General features: G+C 42.1%; 2 protein-coding genes across 2 annotated transcripts in view; one reads left to right on the forward strand and one right to left on the reverse strand.

The window, feature by feature from the left end:
* Positions 1–4,106: 4,106 nt before the first annotated feature.
* On the forward strand, positions 4,107–8,631 carry LOC114562267 (uncharacterized). Its single transcript, XM_028588584.1, has 3 exons — positions 4,107–4,277; positions 7,209–7,491; positions 8,217–8,631. Exons 2-3 carry the CDS (start codon positions 7,240–7,242, stop codon positions 8,589–8,591), a joined length of 627 nt encoding a protein of 208 aa, XP_028444385.1. The 5' UTR covers positions 4,107–4,277; positions 7,209–7,239; the 3' UTR covers positions 8,592–8,631.
* Positions 8,632–14,396: 5,765 nt separating this feature from the next.
* ccdc69 (coiled-coil domain containing 69) overlaps positions 14,397–26,223 on the reverse strand; it is a 52,553-nt gene continuing 40,726 nt past the window's right edge. Inside the window, exons 7-9 of the mRNA XM_028589511.1 lie at positions 18,290–18,409; positions 18,012–18,109; positions 14,397–16,071 (exon numbers count right to left, since the gene is read on the reverse strand). Of these exons, the coding sequence (XP_028445312.1) occupies positions 15,903–16,071; positions 18,012–18,109; positions 18,290–18,409 (387 nt within the window). The 3' untranslated portion in view covers positions 14,397–15,902. The remainder of the gene's footprint in view (positions 16,072–18,011; positions 18,110–18,289; positions 18,410–26,223) is intronic.

Raw genomic sequence — 26,223 nt, forward strand, 5'->3', positions numbered from 1 at the left:
CTCTCTCATGGGGGGGCCAAATTCTTGGGGGGAACAAAGCAGAGACCTCATAAGGAGAAGATTCCTGATTGGTCCATCTGAGCTTTCATTTTCTCAAAGGCAGAGCAGGATACCCAGGGCTCGGTTTACACCTGTAACCATTTCTAGCCACTGGGGGACCATAGGCAGGCTGGGGTCAAAATTTAAAATTGAATTTTTATCGTTGTTCTTGTTGATATTCTTTTCTAATTTTTTTTTCTCCGAATGCTATAAAATTTAATAAATCCCCCAAAATCAATAAAATATCTAATTCTCTTTCTAAAATGGGAGGATTGTTCTTTATTTTTAATACTTTTAGTACATTTTCCTGATGATACTTACACACTTTTACTAGATTATCACTGCAGGACTCTTGTAACAGAGTATTTATATAGTGTGGTATTAGTACTTTTATTGCAGTAAAGGATCTGAATACTTGTTCGACTGCTATGTCCATATGATTGACACTTCTTTATCTCTTCCTCCTCTAGATCTGTTGTTCATTCATCCGTTCTCACTCCTCTCAGGTGTTTCCAGGTGGCTGTGAAGTGCCCTGGGAATGCTGTGACATGACAGCAGAAGCTCTGACCCATAGCGCACACACACACACACACACACACACACACAAACACACACAGGCTCACACACCCACACACACACACACACACACGCACACACACACACACACACACAAACACACACAGGCTCACACACCCACACACACACACACACGCACACACAGAGACACAAACGCACACACAGAGACACAAACGCACACATACACACGCACACACACAGATACACAAACGCACACACACACACACACACACACACACACACGCACGCACACACAGAGACACAAACGCACACACAGAGACAAACGCACACACACACACACACGCACACACACAGAGGCACAAACGCACACACACACACACACACACGCACATACACACACGCACGCACACACAGAGACACAAACACACACACAGAGACACACACACACACACACACACACACACACACACACAGAGACACAAACGCACACACACACACACACACATACACACAGAGACACACACACGCACGCACACACACACAGAGACACAAACGCACACACACACACGCACACACACACAGAGACACACACACGCACATACACACAGACACACACACGCACGCACGCACACACACACACACAGAGACACAACACACACACACACACACACACACACACACACACACGCTCACGCACACACACACACGCACACACAGAGACACACCACACACAGGCTCACGCACAAGCACACACACACGCATGAACACACACACAGAGACACACGCACGCACAAACACACACACACACAGACACACGCACACACACACACACACGCACGCACACACACACACACACACACACACACACACACAAAGGCTCACGCACACACACACACACACACACACAGACAAACAAACACACATACACACACACACACACACACACACACACACACAAAGACTCACGCACTTACACAAACCAACACACACACACACACAGGCACACACAAAGGCTCACGCGCACACACAAACACACAGGCACACAAACACACACACACACAAAAACAAACACACAGGCTCACGAACAAACACAGGCTCACACACACACACACACACACACACACACACAGGTATTGTCTCAGCTTGTCAAACAGACACTGACACACTGATCCCTTTACATCCGCTCAGCTCTTCACACTCACTCTCACACACACACACACACACACACACACACACACACACACACACACACACACACACACACTCACTTCCTGTTTAGCTGCAGGTCAGAGGTGTTGCCCCAGGGAGGGGGGCGGGTCTAAATAATCTCTCCTTCCTCCCCAGCGCTGCCGAGTGAAGTCTGGCTACACCACAGGTGTATTCTCACACAGTCGGGGGGCTGTTTACATCTCTCTAAACCAATCACAGTCGGGGGCTGTTTGCATCTCTCTAAACCAATCACAGTCGGGGGCTGTTTGCATCTCTCTAAACCAATCACAGTCGGGGGCTGTTTGCATCTCTCTAAACCAATCACTGTCGGGGGCTGTTTGCATCTCTCTAAACCAATCACAGTCGGGGGGGGGGGGGGGCTGTTTGCATCTCTCTAAACCAATCACAGTCAGGATGGGCTGTTTACATCTCTCTAAACCAATCACTTTCGGTAGGGGGGGGGGAGGGGCTGTTTACATCTCTCTAAACCAATCACAGTCGGGGGGGGGAGGGGCTGTTTACATCTCTCTAAACCAATCACAGTCGGGGGGCTGTTTGCATCTCTCTAAACCAATCACAGTCGTCGTGGGCGGGGCTTAGCTCCGGACGCAGCCACGGTGCCACTTTCACCTCGTTAAAGAAGACTCGTCATCCGTTATTAGATGGACACAGTCACAGTCATGTGATCTATTTAAACCAGCCGATACATGGTTACAGCTCATTGGCTGTTACCCACGTGTCGAACTCGAGGCCCGCGGGCCAAATCGGGGCCCCTCGCAGATTAGGATCCGGCCCACATATCAGTTTAGGTTCACAATACATTTTGGCCCAGGTGATTTTTTTTTATGTTTTGTCACTTTATGGTGACGCTGCTGGCGCTTTTGTTCCGAGGTTGTTATGTATATATATATGTGTATATATGTGTGTGTGTGTGTGTGTGTGTATGTGTGTGTGTGTATATATATATATATATATATATATATATATATATATATATATATATACACAGTATGTTTGTGTGTGTGTATGTCTGTGTATACAGTACAGGCCAAAAGTTTGGACACACCTTCTCATTCAATGTGTTTCCTTTTTATTTTCATGACTATTTACATTGTAGATTCTCACTGAAGGCATCAAAACTATGAATGAACACATATGGAATTATGTACTTAACAAAAAAGTGTGAAATAACTGAAAACATGTCTTATATTTTAGATTCTTCAAAGTAGCCACCCTTTGCTTTTTTTTGATAACTCTGCAAACCCTTGGTGTTCTCTCAATGAGCTTCATGAGGTAGTCACCTGAAATGGTTTTACCTTCACAGGTGTGCTTTGTCAGGGTTAATTAGTGGAATTATTTCCCTTATTAATAAAAAAGCAAAGAGTGGCTACTTTGAGGAATCTAAAATATAAGACATGTTTTCAGTTATATCAATTTAGGTTCACAATATATTTTGGCCCACGTTTTGTTGCTTTTGTTCCGATGTTTTTTTGCCACTTTTTTCTTTGAAGGCTGAGTTACTTTTTACGCCCCTGTGCCCTACTAACAAACTCATATACTGTTTTAGCATACTAAATAAGATAAGCATTGATTATTGCACTTAATTCCACCCAGAGACAAATATTTAGTATGTATAAATATTATAATCTATTAATATAATTTTGGACACAACCCATGAGCAATGCACACAAGTTCCAATGCACCTGTACTGTAACCTGTACCAATATCTAATCTGTTTAAAGTCCACAGGGTTAGAAAACTGTCCTCTGCTGCTCTCTACTGGTCACACAGGGGAATCACACACACACACACACACACACACACACACACACACACACACACACACACACACACACACACACACACACACACACACACACACACACACACACACACAGAAACAAACAGACACGCTGACACACACAGCAGACACACACACACACAGCAGACACACACAGCAGACAGACAGACACACACACACACACACACACACGCACAAACACACAGACATACACACACACAGACAAACACACAGAGTTGTAGAGTTTTTTATTTCAGAGAAAAAGTCAGATATCTTTGACTGTATTATTATTATTATTATTATTATTATATATGTATTACTGCATGTCTCATATCGTCTTCTCTCTTACAGTTTGGTCGACATAAAGACCCCAAAAAAACGTGAATTTTTTTTGTCACAGAAAGTCATTACATTACAAACGTAAACAAACTGGTATCCGATAGCAACAAGGTACAACAAAGGACAGAACTCAGAACTCAGAACTGTCAGAAGTTGTGACACCATCACAGACTCTCTCCCCCATAGATAGAGAACAATATTTGTTCTCTATCTGTGCTCTCCTCTCCCTTCGTCTCAGATCATAGATATATTTATGGTCTCAGATGTCTGGACTCTGAAACAGACTTTCAGTCGCCACCGCGTGGACCAGTTGGTTTAAAATCGCTCGTCATTTTCAGCCGTAACGTTTAAAGTAAGGTCACCGTTTGCTCAGCGGTTAGTGCAGTGTATGACAGTGTGTAGTTACTGCAGTGTGTAGTTAGTGCAGTGTATGACACGGTGTAGTTAGTGCAATGTATGACAGTGTGTAGTTACTGCAGTGTGTAGTTAGTGCAGTGTATGACACGGTGTAGTTAGTGCAGTGTATGACAGTGTGTAGTTAGTGCAGTGTATGACAGTGTGTAGTTACTGCAGTGTATGACACGGTGTAGTTAGTGCAGTGTATGACAGTGTGTAGTTAGTGCAGTGTATGACAGTGTGTAGTTACTGCAGTGTATGACACGGTGTAGTTAGTGCAGTGTATGACAGTGTGTAGTTAGTGCAGTGTGTAGTTAGTGCAGTGTATGACACTGTGTAGTTAGTGCAGTGTGTAGTTAGTGCAGTGTATGACAGTGTGTAGTTAGTGCAGTGTATGACAGTGTGTAGTTAGTGCAGTGTGTAGTTGGTGCAGTGTATGACAGTGTGTAGTTAGTGCAGTGTATGACAGTGTGTAGTTACTGCAGTGTATGACACGGTGTAGTTAGTGCAGTGTATGACAGTGTGTAGTTAGTGCAGTGTGTAGTTAGTGCAGTGTATGACAGTGTGTAGTTAGTGCAGTGTATGACAGTGTGTAGTTACTGCAGTGTATGACACGGTGTAGTTAGTGCAGTGTATGACAGTGTGTAGTTAGTGCAGTGTGTAGTTAGTGCAGTGTATGACAGTGTGTAGTTACTGCAGTGTATGACACGGTGTAGTTAGTGCAGTGTGTAGTTAGTGCAGTGTATGACACTGTGTAGTTAGTGCAGTGTGTAGTTAGTGCAGTGTATGACACTGTGTAGTTAGTGCAGTGTGTAGTTAGTGCAGTGTATGACAGTGTGTAGTTAGTGCAGTGTGTAGTTAGTGCAGTGTATGACAGTGTATAGTTAGTGCAGTGTGTAGTTAGTGCAGTGTATGACACTGTGTAGTTAGTGCAGTGTGTAGTAAGTGCAGTGTGTAGTTAGTGCAGTGTATGACAGTGTGTAGTTAGTGCAGTGTGTAGTTAGTGCAGTGTATGACAGTGTATAGTTAGTGCAGTGTATAGTTAGTGCAGTGTATGACAGTGTGTAGATAGTGCAGTGTATGACACTGTGTAGTTAGTGCAGTGTGTAGTTAGTGCAGTGTATGACAGTGTGTAGTTAATGCAATGTGTAGTTAGTGCAGTATATGACAGTGTGTAGTTATTGCAGTGTATGACAGTGTGTAGTTAGTGCAGTGTATGACAGTGTGTAGTTAGTGCAGTGTATGGCAGTGTGTAGTTAGTGCAGTGTATGACAGTGTGTAGTTAGTGCAGTGTGTAGTTGGTGCAGTGTATGCTAGTGTGTAGTTAGTGCAGTGTGTAGTTAGTTAGTGCAGTATATGACAGTGTGTAGTTATTGCAGTGTATGACAGTGTGTAGTTAGTGCAGTGTATGACAGTGTGTAGTTATTGCAGTGTATGACAGTGTGTAGTTAGTGCAGTGTATGGCAGTGTGTAGTTTTTGCAGTATATGACAGTGTGTAGTTAGTGCAGTGTGTAGTTAGTGCAGTGTATGACACTGTGTAGTTAGTGCAGTGTGTAGTTAGTGCAGTGTATGACACTGTGTAGTTGGTGCAGTGTGTAGTTAATGCAATGTGTAGTTATTGCAGTGTATAACAGTGTGTAGTTAGTGCAGTGTGTAGTTAGTGCAGTGTATGACAGTGTGTAGTTAGTGCAGTGTGTAGTTAGTGCAGTGTATGACAGTGTATAGTTAGTGCAGTGTGTAGTTAGTGCAGTGTGTAGTTAGTGCAGTGTATGACAGTGTATAGTTAGAGCAGTGTGTAGTTAGTGCAGTGTATGACAGTGTATAGTTAGTGCAGTGTGTAGTTAGTGCAGTGTGTAGTTAGAGCAGTGTGTAGTTAGAGCAGTGTGTAGTTAGTGCAGTGTGTAGTTAGAGCAGTGTGTAGTTAGTGCAGTGTATGACAGTGTATAGTTAGTGCAGTGTGTAGTTAGTGCAGTGTGTAGTTAGTGCAGTGTATGACAGTGTATAGTTAGAGCAGTGTGTAGTTAGTGCAGTGTATGACACTGTATAGTTAGTGCAGTGTGTAGTTAGTGCAGTGTGTAGTTAGTGCTGTATATGACAGTGTGTAGTTATTGCAGTGTATGACAGTGTGTAGTTAGTACAGTGTGTAGTTAGTGCAGTATATGTCAGTGTGTAGTTAGTGCAGTATATGACAGTGTGTAGCTAGTGCAGTGTATGACAGTGTGTAGTTAGTGCAGTGTATGGCAGTGTGTAGTTAGTGCAGTGTATGACAGTGTGTAGTTAGTGCAGTATATGGCAGTGTGTAGTTAGTGCAGTGTATGACAGTGTAGTTAGTGCAGTATATGGCAGTGTGTAGTTAGTGCAGTGTATGGCAGTGTGTAGTTAGTGCAGTGTATGACAGTGTGTAGCTAGTGAAGTGTATGGCAGTGTGTAGTTAGTGCAGTGTATGGCAGTGTGTAGTTAGTGCAGTGTATGACAGTGTGTAGTTAGTGCAGTGTATGGCAGTGTGTAGTTAGTGCAGTGTATGGCAGTGTGTAGTTAGTGCAGTGTATGGCAGTGTGTAGTTAGTGCAGTGTATGACAGTGTGTAGCTAGTGCAGTATATGGCAGTGTGTAGTTAGTGCAGTGTATGACAGTGTGTAGTTAGTGCAGAATATGGCAGTGTGTAGTTAGTGCAGTATATGGCAGTGTGTAGTTAGTGCAGTGTATGGCAGTGTGTAGTTAGTGCAGTATATGGCAGTGTGTAGTTAGTGCAGTATTTGGCAGTGTGTAGTTAGTGCAGTGTATGGCAGTGTGTAGTTAGTGCAGTATATGGCAGTGTGTAGTTAGTGGAGTGTACGGCAGTGTGTAGTTAGTGCAGTGTATGACAGTGTGTTTTTTTGCATTAAAGTCCAACAGAAAGACAAGACAAAAAAAAAGACATGGCTAACGACTCCAGGGAGCTTGACTTCTACCTCAGTTCCCTCGAGCAGCAGGTGAGACGCGAGCTGAAGGACGGAGACGCTACGCTCACACAGAGTCTAACCGAGGGAAGGGTCTGCTTGGAGGTCAGAGAAGACCTGCTGGCTAGTTTCCTCGATGATCTACAAGGAGGTAGAGAGGAAGAGTGGAGCTGTGAAGAAGAGCTGATGCAGAGGGAGATTTGTCAACTGAAAGCCCAGCTGGACCACACTGTGTGTATATGTGTGTGTGTGTATGTACAGTACAGGCCAAAAGTTTGGACACACCTTCTCATTCAATGTGTTTCCTTTTTATTTTCATGACTATTTACATTGTAGATTCTCACTGAAGGCATCAAAACTATGATTGAACACATATGGAATTATGTACTTAACAAAAAGTGTGAAATAACTGAAAACATGTCTTATATTTTAGATTCTTTAAAGTAGCCACCCTTTTGCTTTTTTTGATAACTCTGCAAACCCTTGGTGTTCTCTCAATGAGCTTCATGAGGTAGTCACCTGAAATGGTTTTACCTTCACAGGTGTGCCTTGTCAGGGTTAATTAGTGGAATTATTTCCCTTATTAATAAAAAAACAAAGGGTGGCTACTTTGAAGAATCTAAAATATAAGACATGTTTTCAGTTATTTCACACTTTTTTGTTAAGTACATAATTCCATATGTGTTCATTCATAGTTTTGATGCCTTCAGTGAGAATCTACAATGTAAATAGTCATGAAAATAAAAAGGAAACACATTTTAATGAGAAGGTGTGTCCAAACTTTTGGCCTGTACTGTATATATATGGATGTGTATGTGTATATGTGTGTATATGGGGATATATGTTTGTATCCATCTTTTTACTCTATGCTGCTATTTGGAGAGGATTGCTTCAACAGAATTTCGTTGTATCGCATACAATGACGATAAAGATCTATCTATCTACCTATCTACCAGAATGTCCCGACTGAGCTCGAGGAAAACGTCCCGGCTGCTTTTAAAGAGCTCAAGCAGCAGTTGGAGATTTGTTGCGTCTCGTTGCAGGAGGTCAGGTCCTCCCTTCTGACCGAGCGGGAAACATCCCACAGCTACTACCTCCAGCAGACGGAGCTGCACGCCAACGCCACCAGAGAGCTGAAGAAAGTCAAAGATCAGGCAGAGAGCGAGCAGCTCCAATGGCAGCAGGAGAAAGCCTCGCTGCTGGAGGAGATGGAGGCATGCAGAACCTTGTCTCGGCGCGAGGAGAGGTCCTCCCTCGAGGAAGAACTGACATCTGAGGAACAGATCGCTAAAAAGAGAAACAGACAGAAGTGGTACAGAAGAATCTTCTAGACTTCTACGCTGATGGGGAATAACAACACACACACACACACACACACAAACACTGGTTCTTGTAACGATGCATCGGTGAAAACTCGGTGTCTTTGGAAATGAAATAAAAAAAGTTTGAATGAAACAATCAAACAGGGTTTCTCTTTTAGAACACACACAGAGACACACACACACACACACACAAACACACACAGAGACAGACACACACACAAAGACACAGAGAGAGAGACACACACAAAAAGAGACACACACACACACACCCACACCCACACACACAGAGAAACACAGAGACAGACACACATGCACAGACACACACACACACACACAGAGAGAGACACACACACACACACACACACACACACACACACAGAAACACAGACGGACACACACACACACACACACAGAAAAACAGAGACAGACACACACACAGAGACACACACACACAGACACACACACGCAGAGACACACACAGAAACACAGAGACACACACAGAGACAGACACACACACAAAGAGACAGAGAGAGAGACAGACACACACACAGAGACACACACACACACACACACACACACACACAGACAGACACACAGACAGACAGACAGACAGACACACAGACAGACACACACGCCCACACCCACACACAGAAACACAGAGACAGACACACATGCACAGAGACACACACACAGAGAGACACACACACAGAGAGACACACACACACACAGAAACACAGACGGACACACACACACACACACACACACAGAAAAACAGAGACAGACACACACACAGAGACACACACACAGAAACACACACACACAGAGAGAGACACACACACACGTTTATAGAGTGCAAAATGGGATAAATATAAGGGCTGTACGATGAGGAAAATATGCAATAATGTTGAATATCTTGATAACGATATAACTTTGTGATAAATAATCAGATATTAAAGTGTTCTCAGTATTCTGATAAAATAAAACAAACTGCTCGTTGAGTTTGAAACTAATTTCTTTTATTGAACTAATTGAACATCAAAGGCGGCACTTAAAAAAACAGAATGACAGCTATATTTTAAAGTGAAGTTTTCTGCTGATATTTTCTGATCATCTTCCCCGATATGTCGCAGCATTTCCACACGGGTTTGCTGGCCGGTTGATATCGCTATGACGATAACAAAACGAATATATTGTGCTGCAGAGAGAGAAAAAGAAAAACGGCAACATGCAATGGTTATATTACCATTTTGAATCTTACCTTCTCGTCTCATTTCAGATCGACTTCCAGGTCTTTGTCCTCCTTCCTGTGTGGTTAGCTGTTCCCGCCTACACAGTACAGGCCAAAAGTTTGGACACACCTTCTCGTTCAATGTGTTTCCTTTTTATTTTCATGACTATTTACATTGTAGATTCTCACTGAAGGCATCAAAACTATGAATGAACACATATGGAATTATGTACTTAACAAAAAAGTGTGAAATAACTGAAAACATGTCTTATACTGTATTTTAGATTCTTCAAAGTAGCCACCCTTTGCTTTTTGTCAGAGCAGGGGGAATGAGAGGGGGGGGAATGACAGAGCAGGGTGTCAGTGTGTGTGTTAGTGTGTCTGTGTCTGAGTGTGTGTCTATGAGTGTGTGTTAGTGAGTCTGTGTGTGTATAAGTGTGTGTGTGTGTGTCTGTGAGTGTGTGTGTCAATGTGCATGTGTGTTAGTGTGTGTGTGTGTCTGTGAGTGTGTGTGTCAATGTGCATGTGTGTTAGTGTGTGTGTGTCTGTCAGTGTGTGTGTGTTAGTGTGTGTGTGTGTTTGTCAAACTCACAATCATCAGAATTTTAGTTTCATCTCTTTATTGAGTCAAACCAAAAACATAAAAAGGGAAAAACAGACCGGATGGATTTCAATCCAACAGAGAAAAGATGAAATAAGATTTTAAAACGAAAGAAGCCGAAGAAATTAACCGATACTGTGACTAAGTGTCTGTCTGTCTGTCTGTCTGTGGGTCTGTCTGTCTGTCTGTGGGTCTGTCTGTCTGTCTGTCTCAGACAGACTGGGGGTCAAAGTGCTAGTAGTGCATAAGGAGGAGGAGTTGTCAACACGCTGACTAAATGGGTTTTGGCAAATACAAACATCACATCCCATAAATCCATCGTCACGGTAACAGAAAACACACACAAAAAAAAAAACTGACAACATGAAAACATCTTTCAAACATTAACCGTTCGGGAAAAAAAAAAAAAAAAAAAAAAAAAAAAGGCGTTTTATCGTTCTGGGTTTATGGAGTAAAACTTAAAATATACTCAAGACCTGTGTGTCTCTGTGTGTGTGTGTCTATGTGTGTGTGTGTCTATGTGTGTATGTATCTGTGTGTGTGTCTATGTGTCTCTGTCTCTATGTGTGTATGTCTGTGTGTTTCTCTGTATGTGTGTCTGTGTGTGTGTGTCTATGTGTGTGTGTCTCTGTGTGTGTGTGTGTGTGTGTATGTGTGTGTGTCTCTGTGTGTGTGTATCTGTGTGCGGGTGTCTGTGTGTCTGTGTGCATGGGTGTCTGTCTCTGTGTGTGTGTCTGTGTATGTATCTGTGTGTGTGTGTGTCTATGTGTCTCTGTCTCTATGTGTGTATGTCTGTGTGTTTCTCTGTATGTGTTTCTGTGTGTGTGTGCATGGATGTCTGTCTCTGTGTGTGTGTGTGTCTATGTGTCTCTGTCTCTATGTGTGTATGTCTGTGTGTTTCTCTGTATGTGTTTCTGTGTGTGTGTGCATGGATGTCTGTCTCTGTGTGTGTGTGTCTATGTGTGTATGTATCTGTGTGTGTGTGCATGGGTGTCTGTCTCTGTGTGTGTGTCTATGTGTGTATGTATCTGTGTGTGTGTGTGTTTGTGTGTGTCTATGTGTCTCTGTCTCTATGTGTGTATGTCTGTGTGTTTCTCTGTATGTGGGTCTGTGTGTGTGTGCATGGGTGTCTGTCTCTGTGTGTGTGTCTATGTGTGTATGTATCTGTGTGTGTGTGTTTGTGTGTGTCTATGTGTCTCTGTCTCTATGTGTGTATGTCTGTGTGTGTGTGCATGGGTGTCTGTCTCTGTGTGTGTGTCTATGTTTGTGTGTGTGTCTCTGTGTGTGTGTGTTTATTGAGTAGTTCTTAAAGTAAAACTTAAAATATGCTTTAAAACATTATGCGTCAAACTCGAGGCCCGCGGGCCAAATCTGGCTCCTCCCAGGTTCTGATTCGGCCCACATATCAATTTAGGTTCACAATACATATTGGCCCACCTAGTTGTTGTTTTCCGACTTTTTTGACACTTTGTGTCCATTTTGTCGCCTTTTCCAGATTTCTTCAATTTCTTTCTTATTTTGGGGCTTTATGAGCCCCAAACTGTCAGTGTCAAACTCAGCAGTATTACTGCATGTCCTCACTTACAGTTCGGTCGACATAAAGACCCCAAAAAGCTCCATTACAGCCATTATAGAAAAAAAGCGACAATAATTATGAAAAAAGTGCCTAAAAAGCCACTAAATTATCTCAAAAAAGTGCCGGAAACGTTGGAAAAAGCAACAAAGACTTGGTGGGCGGAAAGTTATCGTGCAGCTAAATTAACCAAAGTTTGCGAGGGGCCAGATTAGGGCCGCGGGCCTCGAGTTTGACACCCGTGTATGCTCTACAGTATGACAGAGAACAAAACTCCCCTCGAGCTAACATGCTAGCATGCTAAAAACACAAAAGATTTGAGCTGGTTGTCATTTGTGACTGAATGAAAATCAAACAAGTTCAATGTGAATGTTCTTTGTGAATGCTAACCTGCTAACGGTAGCGTTCAGGTAGTTATTATTAATAACTAATAATAAAAATGTGCTTTGGACTTTGATTATCTGGAAGATGGTGAAAGAATGTTGCAAGAAGTAATATAAAATAATAACTAATGCATGTTTACATGATGGCATTTAGCATCTGTGTTTTGCCGTGTTATCGTGCTAACCGTTAGCATGTGACATGCTTCCCACTGTGTTTGGTTAACCGTTTGTTAGCAAGTTTAAATCCTTACGTTAGCGTGCCATGATTTGCATTAATCTCAGGCTACATCTCCATCGCTACGTTTTGGATTTCAAGCGTTTGAGTTTAGAGAGAAGAAGAGTTTCCAAAGGTCTCCGGTTTAGGGGCTCGAAAACGCCAGAGCAGGGGGAATGAGAGGGGGAAATGCCAGAGCAGGGGGAATGAGAGAGGGGAAACGCCAGAGCAGAGGGAATGAGAGGGGGAAACGCCAGAGCAGGGGGGAATGAGAGGGGGAAACACTAGAGCAGGGGGGGAATGAGAGGAAAGGGTGAAACACCAGAGCAGGGGGAATGAGAGGGGAAACGCCAGAGCAGGGGGAATGAGAGGAAAGGGTGAAACACCAGAGCAGGGGGAATGAGAGGGGAAAACGCCAGAGCAGGGGGAATGAGAGGGGGAAACGTCAGTGCAGTGGGAATGAGAGGAGAGGGTGAAACACCAGAGCAGGGGGAATGAGAGGGGGAAACACCAGAGCAGGGGGAATGAGAGGGGGAAAACGCCAGAGCAGGGGGAATGAGAGGGGAAACACCAGAGCAGGGGGAATGAGAGGGGGAAAACGCCAGAGCAGGGGGAATGAGAGGGAAACACCAGAGCAGGGGGAATGAGAGGGGGAAACGCCAGAGCATGGGTAACGAGGCTTCACTTTGGACACTAAAAATGTAGCTAGCTGTCATTTTTCACTGCATAAAACCCCAAAAATGTTGGACGCGAGAGAAAGCAAAAACTGAACACGGAAGAAAAAACATCCGGCTGAACGTGGAGTTTGAGCAGCCTCAGGATTTACAAACTTAAAGGTCCCATATTCTGCTCATTTTCAGGTTCATAATTGTATTTTAAGGTTGTACCAGAATAGGTTTACGTGGTTTAATTATCTAAAAACACCATATTTTTGTTGTACTGCACATTGCTGCAGCTCCTTTTTGTGTTCTGCTCTCTGTTTTAGCTACAGAGTAGGGCTGTCCTCGACTAAAGAACTCCTTAGTCGACTAACACTTATAGGATTTTGTCGACTAATCGATTAGTTGATTTAATCGACAGAGCTGTGAGCTTTGAGAGGTGGTTAAGACTAGAAAAGCACAATATAAATGTAGTTAATTAACCATCTGTAAAACTGAGTTTCTCCACAATTAATCCTGCAAAAGAAACCACTTTAAATCTTGTGTTTACCATAAATGTGCTCAGAAGTTTCTTGGAAATAAGTAATTAAGCATGAATAAGCATAAAAAATGACTAATGGACTAAAGAAATCTTAGTCGACTAAGACCAAAACGAGCGATTAGTCGACTAATCGACTAAGAGGTGGCAGCCCTACTACAGAGTGAGACATCTTTTCTTCTTCTGTACTATCTTTGATTGCACTTGCACATGCTCAGTAGCTCAGATGTAGATCATGTCAGCTAGCTCCATAGACAGTAAAAGAAAGTCTGTTTCTCCAACTTCAGGATCAGCTGGGAGACTTCTTCTAAACCAGGGAGCACATGGAAGTAGTTCTTTTGGAGATTAGGGTGAATTTGTGTGTGATGTAGCAGTGCTTTGCTATTGAGAACGACGTAGCATGCTAGCGCTAGCATGCTAACGGTTGCGGTTAGCCAGCACGTTTCGGCTAGTGACGCAGAAAGCCGTGCAGATTTTGACCAGCTCACCAGGAGACTGAAGGCAGGACACATTCAGAAACCAGATCTCACTCAGAACACCATGGATGGTCTTTTTCAAAGTTTGTATGTGTGTGGAAGCACCAGAGACACAAAAGAACACCCCAAATCACCAGAAAAAGGAGATTTTTTCATAATATGGGCACTTTAAACTCTTCAGCACGGGGGTGTCAAACTCAACTTCACTAATGGCGTTTTTTCACTACATGGTGGTACTAAATAAAGTAGCTGTTGGCAGGTACCGCAGTCGTTTTTATTCAAAATGGAAAACCAGAAAAGAAGTTGAGTTTGACACCCCTGCTCTAGTGTGTACTTCGTCCACAGCAATCCCACCAATCGCTAGAGAGGAAATGCCCTAAACATATTCTTAGTAAATCTTTACAATCATTCCCTGAAAGAACCAAGCAGACCTGACTTGTTGCATCGTCCACAAGTTCTTCTAAACTTGACATTTTCAGCGTGTAGCTCGCTAGCTCAAACTTTGATGTTGCCGTTTCCGTGGTGAATGGGGGTTTGAGAACAGCAACACACAGAGAAAGGGAGGAGAGGGGCCCAAGCCCGACATCGACATCCGGCTTTATCGTGGAAATGTACATCCGTTGATTCAGACTATGTAAAAACAATCATCTTTAAAATTAAGCTAACGGTAGCTCCAGGAGTTGGTTAAAAACACCGTCTCTGGCTGACTTTCACAAGTCTTGATGGCCGGATACACATCACGCTCAAAGGCTTAGGCTTTAGCTAAAAGGGTTAGCCTCCTCAGCCGTTGATGGTCCATTTCTGGGTTCTCTGGGGGTCCAGAATCAGTGTGAAGCACCTTGTTGTTCAGCTTTAAAAAACGGCTCAGATGCATCTTAGCATGAGAACGTTTACCGGTGGAGTTTCAGGTACACAGCAACACGGCATCACAACTTCGCGTAAACATCCACGGCACTTTCCTGAAGCCAAATGGCGCGTTATCTGTACGCATTTTAAGCTATCCACGTGTACGTCTACGCTGTATACAGCGGACGTAAACATACACACTACAGTGTGTTATCACGAGAACGTCACGCGCGTGTGTAAAAACAAAAAGAGGAAAGAACATTGGGAAAGGCTTTAGTAACACACAAAAAAACGACAAAAACACGACAGTAACCAACGTCACACGCTTAGGAAAACAATAAACAGTTGGGTTTAGGAAAGAAACATTGGGGGAAGGCTTAAAACATGAGGGATGCGATCCTGGGTGCAAGTCCTGTGTTTTACCCAACCTCCACCCCAACCAATACTCGCCACGGCAATAATTCACACGTATTGTAAGTCAATGGGGGCCGAAACCACGTTGCTAAACACGCTAAAAAGCGATTATGCGTCTTGATGACGCGCCAAAATGGCATACGAATTGCCGTTGTCATACACGCGCCACTTCATGAGTTCAGTCTGTACACTGTGACATATTCAGCCTTGTGGTTTTTCTGTATGGATGAAGACAGGATCCAACGTGGAGCCCTAGAAGGGGGGCCCAGAGCTGCAGAGCTGTGAGGACCCTAAGCGTTTCTCTCTGTAACACAGGGGGCTGTAGCCCAGTTTGAGTTTAAAAAAACAAGTCTGGTTTCTATGTACGGCGATGCGAGGATCTGTGCGATCATCTGGGAGCGATCTCCTGCATCATGGCGGGCAGGTGCATGCTGGGACACGAGTCTCTGTGTCTCAGTTTGAACATCAGCTGCTCTTTTTCCTGAGAAAGATTCTGGTTTATCAGCGCCTGCCGCTCCAGCGCCCCCTTCAGGTCCTGCTGCTCCTTGGAAAATTGCCTGGAACAAAGAGAGAGAACAGATGTAAAGGTCCCGTGACATGGTGCTCTTTGGATGCTTTTTAATAGGCCTTAGTGGTCCCCTAATACTGTATCTGAAGTCTCTTTTATATAGGCCTTAGTGGTCCCCTAATACTGTATCTGAAGTCTCTTTTATATAGGCCTTAGTGGTCCCCTAATACTGTATCTGAAGTCTCTTTATATAGGCCTTAGTGGTCCCCTAATACTGTATCTGAAGTCTCTTTTATATAGACCTTAGTGGTCCCCTAATACTGTATCTGAAGTCTCTTTATATAGGCCTTAGTGGTCCCCTAATACTGTATCTGAAGTCTCTTTATATAGACCTTAGTGGTCCCCTAATACTGTATCTGAAGTCTCTTATATATATATATATATATATATATATATATATATATATAGTCTCATTCAAGGATGCTGTCCGCATTGACAGTGTGTGGGCCAGCTCATGAATAGTAATGAGCTCAGGCAGTATGATGTCAGACTGACCAGCTTTTGTGATTGGTCTGATTTCTCTGATTATTTCTGTTCAGTGTCTAGAGCTGACAGAGGAGGTAGCAGTTCATTTTCACATAACACACATACACATATGGACCTGATAGATTTAAAAAAAAAAAATGTGGTTTTGTGTGGCAGGGCACCTTTAAATAGTAACTAACATTTCTCTGTACTCAATATTTCTCTGCACTGCCTTCACACATTTAAGCAAAAGCATTTGCTAAGTTGGTAACATTAGTGCAAAACAATAATAAAATAAAAGTAAATCAATTACAAAAAGGCGAGGAAAAACCCTGCATCTTTACCGGTGTAAGTTTGGGTCAGAATCACTTTTGATTAAGTTCCCTTGAAGAAGAGGCCTGGATCGTGACTTAAATCCAAAGACTTAAAGAAACAGGAACTATTTTATTTTCAGAATCCGGGCTTCTCGTTGAGAGCTTAAAGGGTGAATACCATTTTTTCTCAACCTATGTTCCTATGTTTCTGTGTCTAAGTGATGGTGATGGGAACAACAATCCCTGACATTGGTCCAGTATTAAGCTAAGGATTAAGGATTGTTGTTTTGGAGCAGACGTAAAATTGTCCAGCAGGAGGCGCCACATAGCTGTGTAATGATCTGGTGTTAGTGAAGAGGAGAGGAGAGGGATAGACGAGGAGAGGAGACAGAAGAGAGGAGATAGGAGAGGAGACAGAAGAGAGGAGATAGGAGAGAAGAAAGAAGAGAGGAGATAGGAGAAGAGATAGAAGCAAGGAGATAGGAGAGGAGAGAGAAGAGAGGAGATAGGAGAGGAGACAGAAGAGAGGAGATAGGAGAGGAGAGAGGAGATAGGAGAGGAGACAGAAGAGAGGAGATAGGAGAGGAGACAGAAGAGAGGAGATAGGAGAGGAGACAGAAGAGAGGAGATAGGAGAGGGAAAGAGATAAGACGAGATAGAAGAGAGGAGATAGAAGCGAGGAGATAGAAGAGGAGATAGAAGCGAGGAGATAGGAGAGGGAAAGAGATAAGACGAGATAGGAGAAGGAAAGAGAAGAGAGGAGATAGGAGAGGAGACAGAAGAGAGAAGATAGGAGAGGAGAGAGAAGAGAGGAGATAGGAGAGGAGACAGGAGAGGAGACAGAAGAGAGGAGATAGGAGAGGAGAGAAAAGAGAGGAGAGAAAAGAGAGGAGATAGGAGAGGAGACAGAAGAGAGGAGAGAATAGAGGAGATAGGCGGAGACAGAAGAGAGGAGATAGGAGAGGAGACAGAAGAGAGGAGATAGGAGAGGAGATAGGAGAGGAGAGAGAAGAGAGGAGATAGGAGAGGAGAAGAGATAAGACGAGATAGAAGAAAGGAGAGAAGATATAAGAGGGGAGAGGAGAAGAGAGGAGACGAGAAGAGAGGATAGAGAGAGGAGAGGAGATACAAGAGAGGAGAGGAGACGTACTGAATGAGAGTCTGGCAGTTGTCTATCCGGACTCTGAGATCCTCGTTCTGCTGCAGGATGTAGACCGTCTGGTCCTCCAGAGACTGATTCTTCTCCATCTGAGAGTCAAGAAGAAGAAGAGAGAGACAGGTGGAGAGAGAGAGACAGGTGGAGAGAGAGACAGGTGGAGAGAGAGGATGAAAACAAAAAGATAAATATGAAATAATGAGAGATTTGTCCTTCAAACAACCCAAACCACCGTTATAACCAACAGGACAGCGTGCGGTTAGTTTTCCTACCAGAGTGTCCATCTGCTGCAGCTTCCTGCTCTGCTCCTGCACGCGCTCAGTCTTCATCTCGATCACAAACAGCAGTGACTCCTGCTCAGACTCCCAGAATGCACCTGGGCTGCCATGGGCCTGGAGGGGGAGGGCACAGACAACTTAATACAAAAAGTCTTTACATGAACACACTGTGTTTAGAGGAATACATTTTCTAGCGTTCAGAGTCAGAAGTTACAGTTCAACCCATTCAAACCGGATCACACATCTGTGTGTGTTTACCTTTAAGACCTGATCACACATCTGTGTGTGTTTACCTTTAAGACCTGATCACGCATCTGTGTGTGTTTACCTTTAAGACCTGATCACGCATCTGTGTGTGTTTACCTTTAAGACCTGATCACGCATCTGTGTGTGTTTACCTTTAAGACCTGATCACGCATCTGTGTGTGTTTACCTTTAAGACCTGATCACACATCTGTGTGTGTTTACCTTTAAGACCTGATCACACATCTGTGTGTGTTTCCCTTTAAGACCTGATCACGCATCTGTGTGTGTTTCCCTTTAAGACCTGATCACGCATCTGTGTGTGTTTACCTTTAAGACCTGATCACACATCTGTGTGTGTTTCCCTTTAAGACCTGATCACGCATCTGTGTGTGTTTCCCTTTAAGACCTGATCACGCATCTGTGTGTGTTTCCCTTTAAGACCTGATCACGCATCTGTGTGTGTTTCCCTTTAAGACCTGATCACACATCTGTGTGTGTTTCCCTTTAAGACCTGATCACGCATCTGTGTGTGTTTCCCTTTAAGACCTGATCACGCATCTGTGTGTGTTTCCCTTTAAGACCTGATCACGCATCTGTGTGTGTTTCCCTTTAAGACCTGATCACGCATCTGTGTGTGTTTCCCTTTAAGACCTGATCACGCATCTGTGTGTGTTTACCTTTAAGACCTGATCACGCATCTGTGTGTGTTTACCTTTAAGACCTGATCACGCATCTGTGTGTGTTTACCTTTAAGACCTGATCACGCATCTGTGTGTGTTTACCTTTAAGACCCGATCACGCATCTGTGTGTGTTTACCTTTAAGACCCGATCACGCATCTGTGTGTGTTTACCTTTAAGACCCGATCACGCATCTGTGTGTGTTTACCTTTAAGACCCGATCACGCATCTGTGTGTGTTTACCTTTAAGACCCGATCACGCATCTGTGTGTGTTTACCTTTAAGACCTGATCACGCATCTGTGTGTGTTTACCTTTAAGACCTGATCACGCATCTGTGTGTGTTTACCTTTAAGACCTGATCACGCATCTGTGTGTGTTTACCTTTAAGACCTGATCACACATCTGTGTGTGTTTACCTTTAAGACCTGATCACGCATCTGTGTGTGTTTACCTTTAAGACCTGATCACGCATCTGTGTGTGTTTACCTTTAAGACCTGATCACGCATCTGCGTCATTTTGAGCTGTGTCGTCTTTTTCAAGGCACATGGCCAATTATATGTATTGTGATTGGCTGAAATATTCTTGTGGTGAGTGACAGAGATGCATAGGGATTTTGTTATGATTTCTTAGACGCTTTTATCCAAAGTTCGATCCAAATAATACAAGAAACAAAATTAAAATAATATGTAATTGTTATGTAAAGAAGAAGTAACCCTCTGTTTTGTTTTGGTTTTTTTTTCTATAACTTTGTATCAGTGATGTTCACTTGTTTGGTACCTCAAAAGTATGAAATAATGAAATAAAAAAAGGATTTGTACTGATTTTCTAAATATTCTTGATATTTTTGTTGTTTATAGATTTTTTTTAAATGCATTTGAAGATTATGGCCAAGCAAGTCAGTCAAGTTGAAAGCCAAAGAAGTAAGCTCTCAAATGTTTTTATCTGCTATAGAGCCTGAGAAATTAAGATTTTTAGAAGGCTTTGACAAATTTTGACAAATATTTCTGGAAACCCTTAGGTTTTGGGAGGGGGCTACAGAAAAGTTGGGATCAGGCATCAGGCCAGCACAGAACCTGCAGGTAACTGGTTCCAGTAATCCTACTGCTCCGAATAAGTGACAAAATAACACCAACATGTTCCTATTTACATGTTGTGATTTATAGAGTCACAGCGTGTACAAAAAACATAAACTGAGACACAGCTATCTACCAGACATGGGGGACTCGAGTCACATGACTTGACTCGAGTTAGACTCGAGTCGCAAATTTTAGGACTTGAGACTTGCTTGATTAACATTCATAAAAGACTCGACTTGACTTTGACTTGATATTCATGACTTGAGACTTGACTTAGACTTGAGTCAAATGACTTGAAATGACTTGATTTTCGGTTTAATAAATATATTTTTCCCTTCTGATATTGAGGAGGAGTTAACTTTACGATTTTAGTGCTATTGCATGTGCAGGAACAGTTGATATGATGACGCGTCAGTAAACAACACTGGCTATGGCTAGTAACTTAACGTCATGGATCCCGCTCATGGGGGCCGATACCGTGGGTGCTCGAGCTCCGGAGCACCCACAGAAAATAGGCTACTGACCGCCCACGAGTGCCAGACTGCCGGTTCATTTTTACATTAATCTAAAATTAAACAGTGCAGTTGTGGTGCGTCTGTCATAGTGTGATTGGTTATGTCGGTGGCATTGATTCTTAAATTTCCCACGAAGCTGATCGCGGTTACGTGCCAGTTAAAAACTTCTCATCTCCAATCCTGTCTGTATTTGTGAGAAGTGGCGCTGTCCTGGCTTTATTACGGCGTGTGCGTTCTTGTGAGCACCCACGGAGGAAAACATAAATCGGCGCCTATCCCTCTGCACAGAAAATAATAAAGTTTGTGTGTTCAAAAGGATGGAATTTGAAGATGATGATCAGAGTGATTCAGAAGAGATCATGGGTGAATATGATCCTGTGATTAGAAGGAGGCTGGCCAGAGCGGAGAAAAGAGGTGATGAAGAATGGAGGAAACGAAGAGATACAAGAGATCACACCTCTGATGAAAGTAAAGATGAAGACAGTGATGAAGATTTGGAGAGTAAAGGAGCTACAGGATTTCATTTTCATACAAGTAAGAAGATGCTTCCAGTGACAATTCGAGGACAGAATATGTCAGATATTCTTGATAAGTTGCCTGTTCTTCAAGATGGAGCACATCCTTGGATCCTAAAGTTGGAAGAAATTACGGTGGGAACACAGTATGTCATGGGAGATGTTTAGAGACTTTTGACAAATCTTATTGGGATTCCGGCAATGGAAGATATTCTACAGAAAGCTAGACTTAATCGATATGTGGGAACTGCTGTACGTGATCTTGAATTGTTAGCCGCAAATAGAGGTCGACTGTGGAGAGCAGTGAAAGATATGTTTCCAACAAATGTGCATCCGGACAATATTCAGATTGAGCCACTGAGACAACAAGAAAGCCCAAGAGCTTATGTGTTGAGAAATATTACCGGAAATGATCCAGATGTGAGTCAGATGGAGCAGTCAATTTTGCGAGCCAAACTACAGAAGGGGCTGCCTGCACCAGTGAGGAGCAAACTGGAAGAGGTGGTTGGACTTGGAAGCATGGCAAAAAATGTCTATGCAGATCATGTAGCTCACCAAGTGGAGCTATATAGGAAAAAGGAACATGAGCAGAAAGAACAAGACCGAGAAACTCCCAGAAAATTCAATCAAATGCAGCTGGTGGAAGATAAGGAGGACAAGAAGCAGGCACTGGTTATGCAAAATCAGTGTTCACCAAATCAACAGCCACCATTAGTAATTCCAGTTGTTTCATACCCACAGCCAGCTTCTGGACAGATACAGAACTGGAGAGGAAGAGGACGAGCTGGAAGACTTAATCCGCATTTTATGCAATCTCCACAAGCGTGTTTCAATTGTGGACAGGATGGCCACTTTGCCCGTGATTGCAATATACCAGGAGGGAATCCTAGAGGAAATTACAGAAGAGGTCTGGTGAACCCTCATAGGAGTCTGGAGCCAGGATTCTAGAGGTGCCCAGAAGATCTGAAAGGAGGTGTCATGAGGGCCGGAAAGAAATCCCAAAAATTGAGGACAAGGACAATCACAAGTTGGTACAGATTCCCACAGATGAGCGTGGACATCAGCTGACTGACCAGAGAAGGAGGGGAGAGAGACCGGATTTGCTCTGGCGCATCGACGCATAACGACGAATAGAAAGTAGGTAATGCACTGACAACACACATTTTGAAAATACATATACTCTAAAGAAGTAATTGGTTCTATTTTTAAAATAGAGCTACTCTTATGTGAACACATCTATATGAAGGGTTAAGATAAGCCTCTAAATTAAGCAACTTGGTATGAAAATCTTACATTTTGTCAGTACCTGGTGATATACATTCTATTAAATTTGAAATGACCTGTGACAGCTTCTAACAAGATTAGTGACAAACAAGTTATTTCAGTTGGTGTGTTAGGAAATGTTAAAAGAACATTTCACTGTTTTATTTTTGTGCTCCAATGACATTATTTTTTGAATATGCATCTATTATTTGAGTGCTGCTCAAATAATTTATTGGGGAGTGATCTCATGTACAAATTTGAATTGGATTAATGTAAAGTTGTTACAAACAGCAGATTGAGAGTGCTGTTCTCAAAATTGTGTTAAAATAAGCTTAGAACAATTGTGTGACTATTAGTGAAAATAGCCTGACATTAACATCAGTAAACTATTCTTGGATGTAGCTCGTAAATGCACCTTTATCTTTAACACAAAAAGAAAGGCAAGGTGTATCACAAGTGTCATTAGGACCATATGAAAATCGTAACAGTAATAATGTGAGAAAAGATAAGACCACTTCCACTCACAGATATATCTTAGTCAAATGAAAAGTTTTTACATTGGTTAATTTGTTGTTTATAGTGCATCAGTAATCTGTTCATATCATTCTTTCTAAGTACAGATTCACGAACGGAAATCAGTTATTACAGAATTTCACTATTCTGCATAAGTTGCAGTGGTGTTACTGAAGCCTGCAGGATTCTAACCTGTAGAGTTAGACAGTAAAATAACTTACAAAGACTCCAGAGTGAAGCTCTGCAATTCATTGAATTTTGATAGAGATTACAATTTTGGCTTATTAATTACAGAAACAATGTAATGGGAGAGGAACGATTGTTCTGCACATTACATTTGCAAGTAGACTTGGTATGAAGAGTTTAGGATAATTTTCACAGTTCAACATGCTACACTGATGTGTTGAGATGTTAGTTTAAGTATCAGTCTAAATTTCAACGATGGCTTGCATTGACAAATTAGAAATTCAGTATTGACTAATATATGTATGGTTATAATTTTATAATGTGGCAAGGTGTCTACATTGCTTTATGCTAGTATATTGCTGTGTGTCAGGTTACTTTTCAGCCTCAGTCCAGTTTATACAGCAATGTCAAGTAGATGAGGTTGAAAGAAGGGGTGTTTAACATAAGAAGATCTATTACACCCACTATCTGTTAAATAAACAGTGAAGAGAGAGTTGTGTGTGATACATTGTAGAAAGTGCGTAATTACATGCTACAAAATGATTGGCTCTTAAAATAAATTTGGTCTTCTCTATCCAATAGGCTACATCCATACGTGTTTAAAAAAAATGGGATGGTTTATGATTTGGTCAATTTGTTTGATTTAATTTGTTGAAGGTGTGATTGAGACATTAGGATAAGAGTTATCATTAAAGTGACATAACTTTTGCTGCTGACTATCAATAGTCAGCAAAGAGGGATTTAGGAAGCACATGAGTTAGCTTGTGTTGCAAAAGGAGGGAAGCACTTGTTACAGCTAAATCTGATTCTAGTTCTGGAAGTAGAGTGAAGAGAGACAATGCACACTTTCGTAATCTTGAATTCTATCATTTGAGGATAAATCTAGCAGTATTGATGGAAAGTTATCCATTTTTATTTGCTTTTGCCGTCATTTTTACATTTCTTTGAAATGTTGTGTTTTTTTATTTATCAAAGGGGGGAAATGGAATGGGATTCATATGTGATTCATTCATATTTTTTCTGATTCATTCATAGTAATTTTGAAATTTTATTGGATGTTTTCTTTTATGTGTTGTTTTTGTGTTTTCTTTTCTTTTCTTCCAGAACATATGGGGGGGGATGTGCAAAGGGAGATTCAAATACTTGAATATGGACAGTAAAAATGGACTGGAGGATTCTGAACAAGGATACAGTGATGAAAGTTCAGATTCCATCGACACCACACTGAAAGTTCAACACTGCAAAGGAGCTGCAGTGGATACATGCTTTGTGTCATATTCGTTTTGTATTAAAACTGTTTGAAGAAGAATGTTTTGTTGTGGGATACACATGGAGACCTCAGATGTTTTTCTTGACGCCTAGGGACAGAGGGGTCTAGGTAAGGCAAGGTCCTTTTACAGATCCGATGAATTGGGACAATGTTTTGATTTTATTTTGATTCCTGAGGTTGTCATATGTAATCGATTACACCAAGACATTACATGAATTGATAAAAAGATTTCTAATTGATCTGGAGTACTGAATGTGGTGGCCTGGGGCAGAGACTGTCTAGATTGATTGATGGATATTTGGAAAGAAGCCGCCAGACAGGTTTTTTGCTCTTATACTGCATAAAATGTTTGTTTACATTTCCTGACATTGTTCACACTCTATGAAAACGTACTAATCTTACTCTTTTGTTTCGAGACTTAATTAGTATCGAAGGGGGGAAATGTAGTATCTGGACTTCTAACGGACCTTTTATAAACTTTGTCTTAAGTTTTTGGTAACAAAGAAACTCGTATGAACTTTAGCCTACATTCGCTGGACACTTCTCTGGAAACATCTGGAAAGAATTAGGGATGCCCTTGTTGGCTTGGTTCCAAAAGGATGATAGCCATTGGGCAAAGTATTGTTTCCTCCCCCATCTATGTTACACACATTATAGAATATATACCATGTTAAAACAAAGAAAAGCTCTCCGAGCTCTGCAGGGCTTGTCAAATGATGCTGATTTCTTCGATGTAAATAAACCTTTATATTCAAGAAACAGTGTCGGCGGATTGCTTTCCACACAGCAACGCTACCAATTACACCACATTTGGCTATAAGGATTACACATCTGACCAGGCAAAGAAAAAAACGAACGGCAGTTTGCAAGGTCTGCAGTACTTATTTCCGACGACACTTCAAATCGGGAGAGATTCGGGTTCCAGTCTCCATATTCAGCTGAACCACTATTTGGACGTAGGCCTATGTGATGGACAGAAGTCCCTTCAGTTTTTGGCCAAGAATAAGCACACCCTCCTCTCTTTGTTCAAGGTGGCGGTAAGAGCGAATAAAACTAGGCACACATCTCTCTCTCGCAGACGTAAGTATGTGAATAAAGCTAGGCACACATACAACGCACTCTGCACTCTCACACACATTCACTCACCAATATTAATAACTTTTCACTCTCTCTTTCTCAAACACGCAAACATTCACTCACAAATACACTGTCAAATATCAACATATACTTTCCATTCCATGTGATAAGCAAATGTGGTGGGATTCAGCTCCTCTTAAAGAATATGTTTTGTTCTTTAAGAGAAGGAAAGGTTAAAGGATGTGTTTCTGTCTCATAAAAGTGAGGCATGTTTGAAGAATATTATTTGACTTAGGAACCATTATACTTTAATTGTTTGAAGGAATTTCATTATTTAATGTCATGTTTGAGGCGTATTGAACAATGTTGATTTATTGTTGGCCTAATATCAGTTTTAGGCTGTGATTTTTTTATCTGTGTTAATTTAAACTCTTCAATGTATGTGGACGCAATGTCTTTTGAGTAAAGAAAATGCAAATAAAACTCCATCAGTTCATAACCACTGTCTTTAGCTTGTTTAAAAATGGAAACTTTTGTATGACTTGACTTGTGACTTGCTTGACCAAAGCTAGGACTTGACTTGTC

The sequence above is a fragment of the Perca flavescens genome, chromosome 10, assembly GCF_004354835.1.
Source record: "Perca flavescens isolate YP-PL-M2 chromosome 10, PFLA_1.0, whole genome shotgun sequence".
NCBI lineage: Eukaryota > Metazoa > Chordata > Actinopteri > Perciformes > Percidae > Perca > Perca flavescens.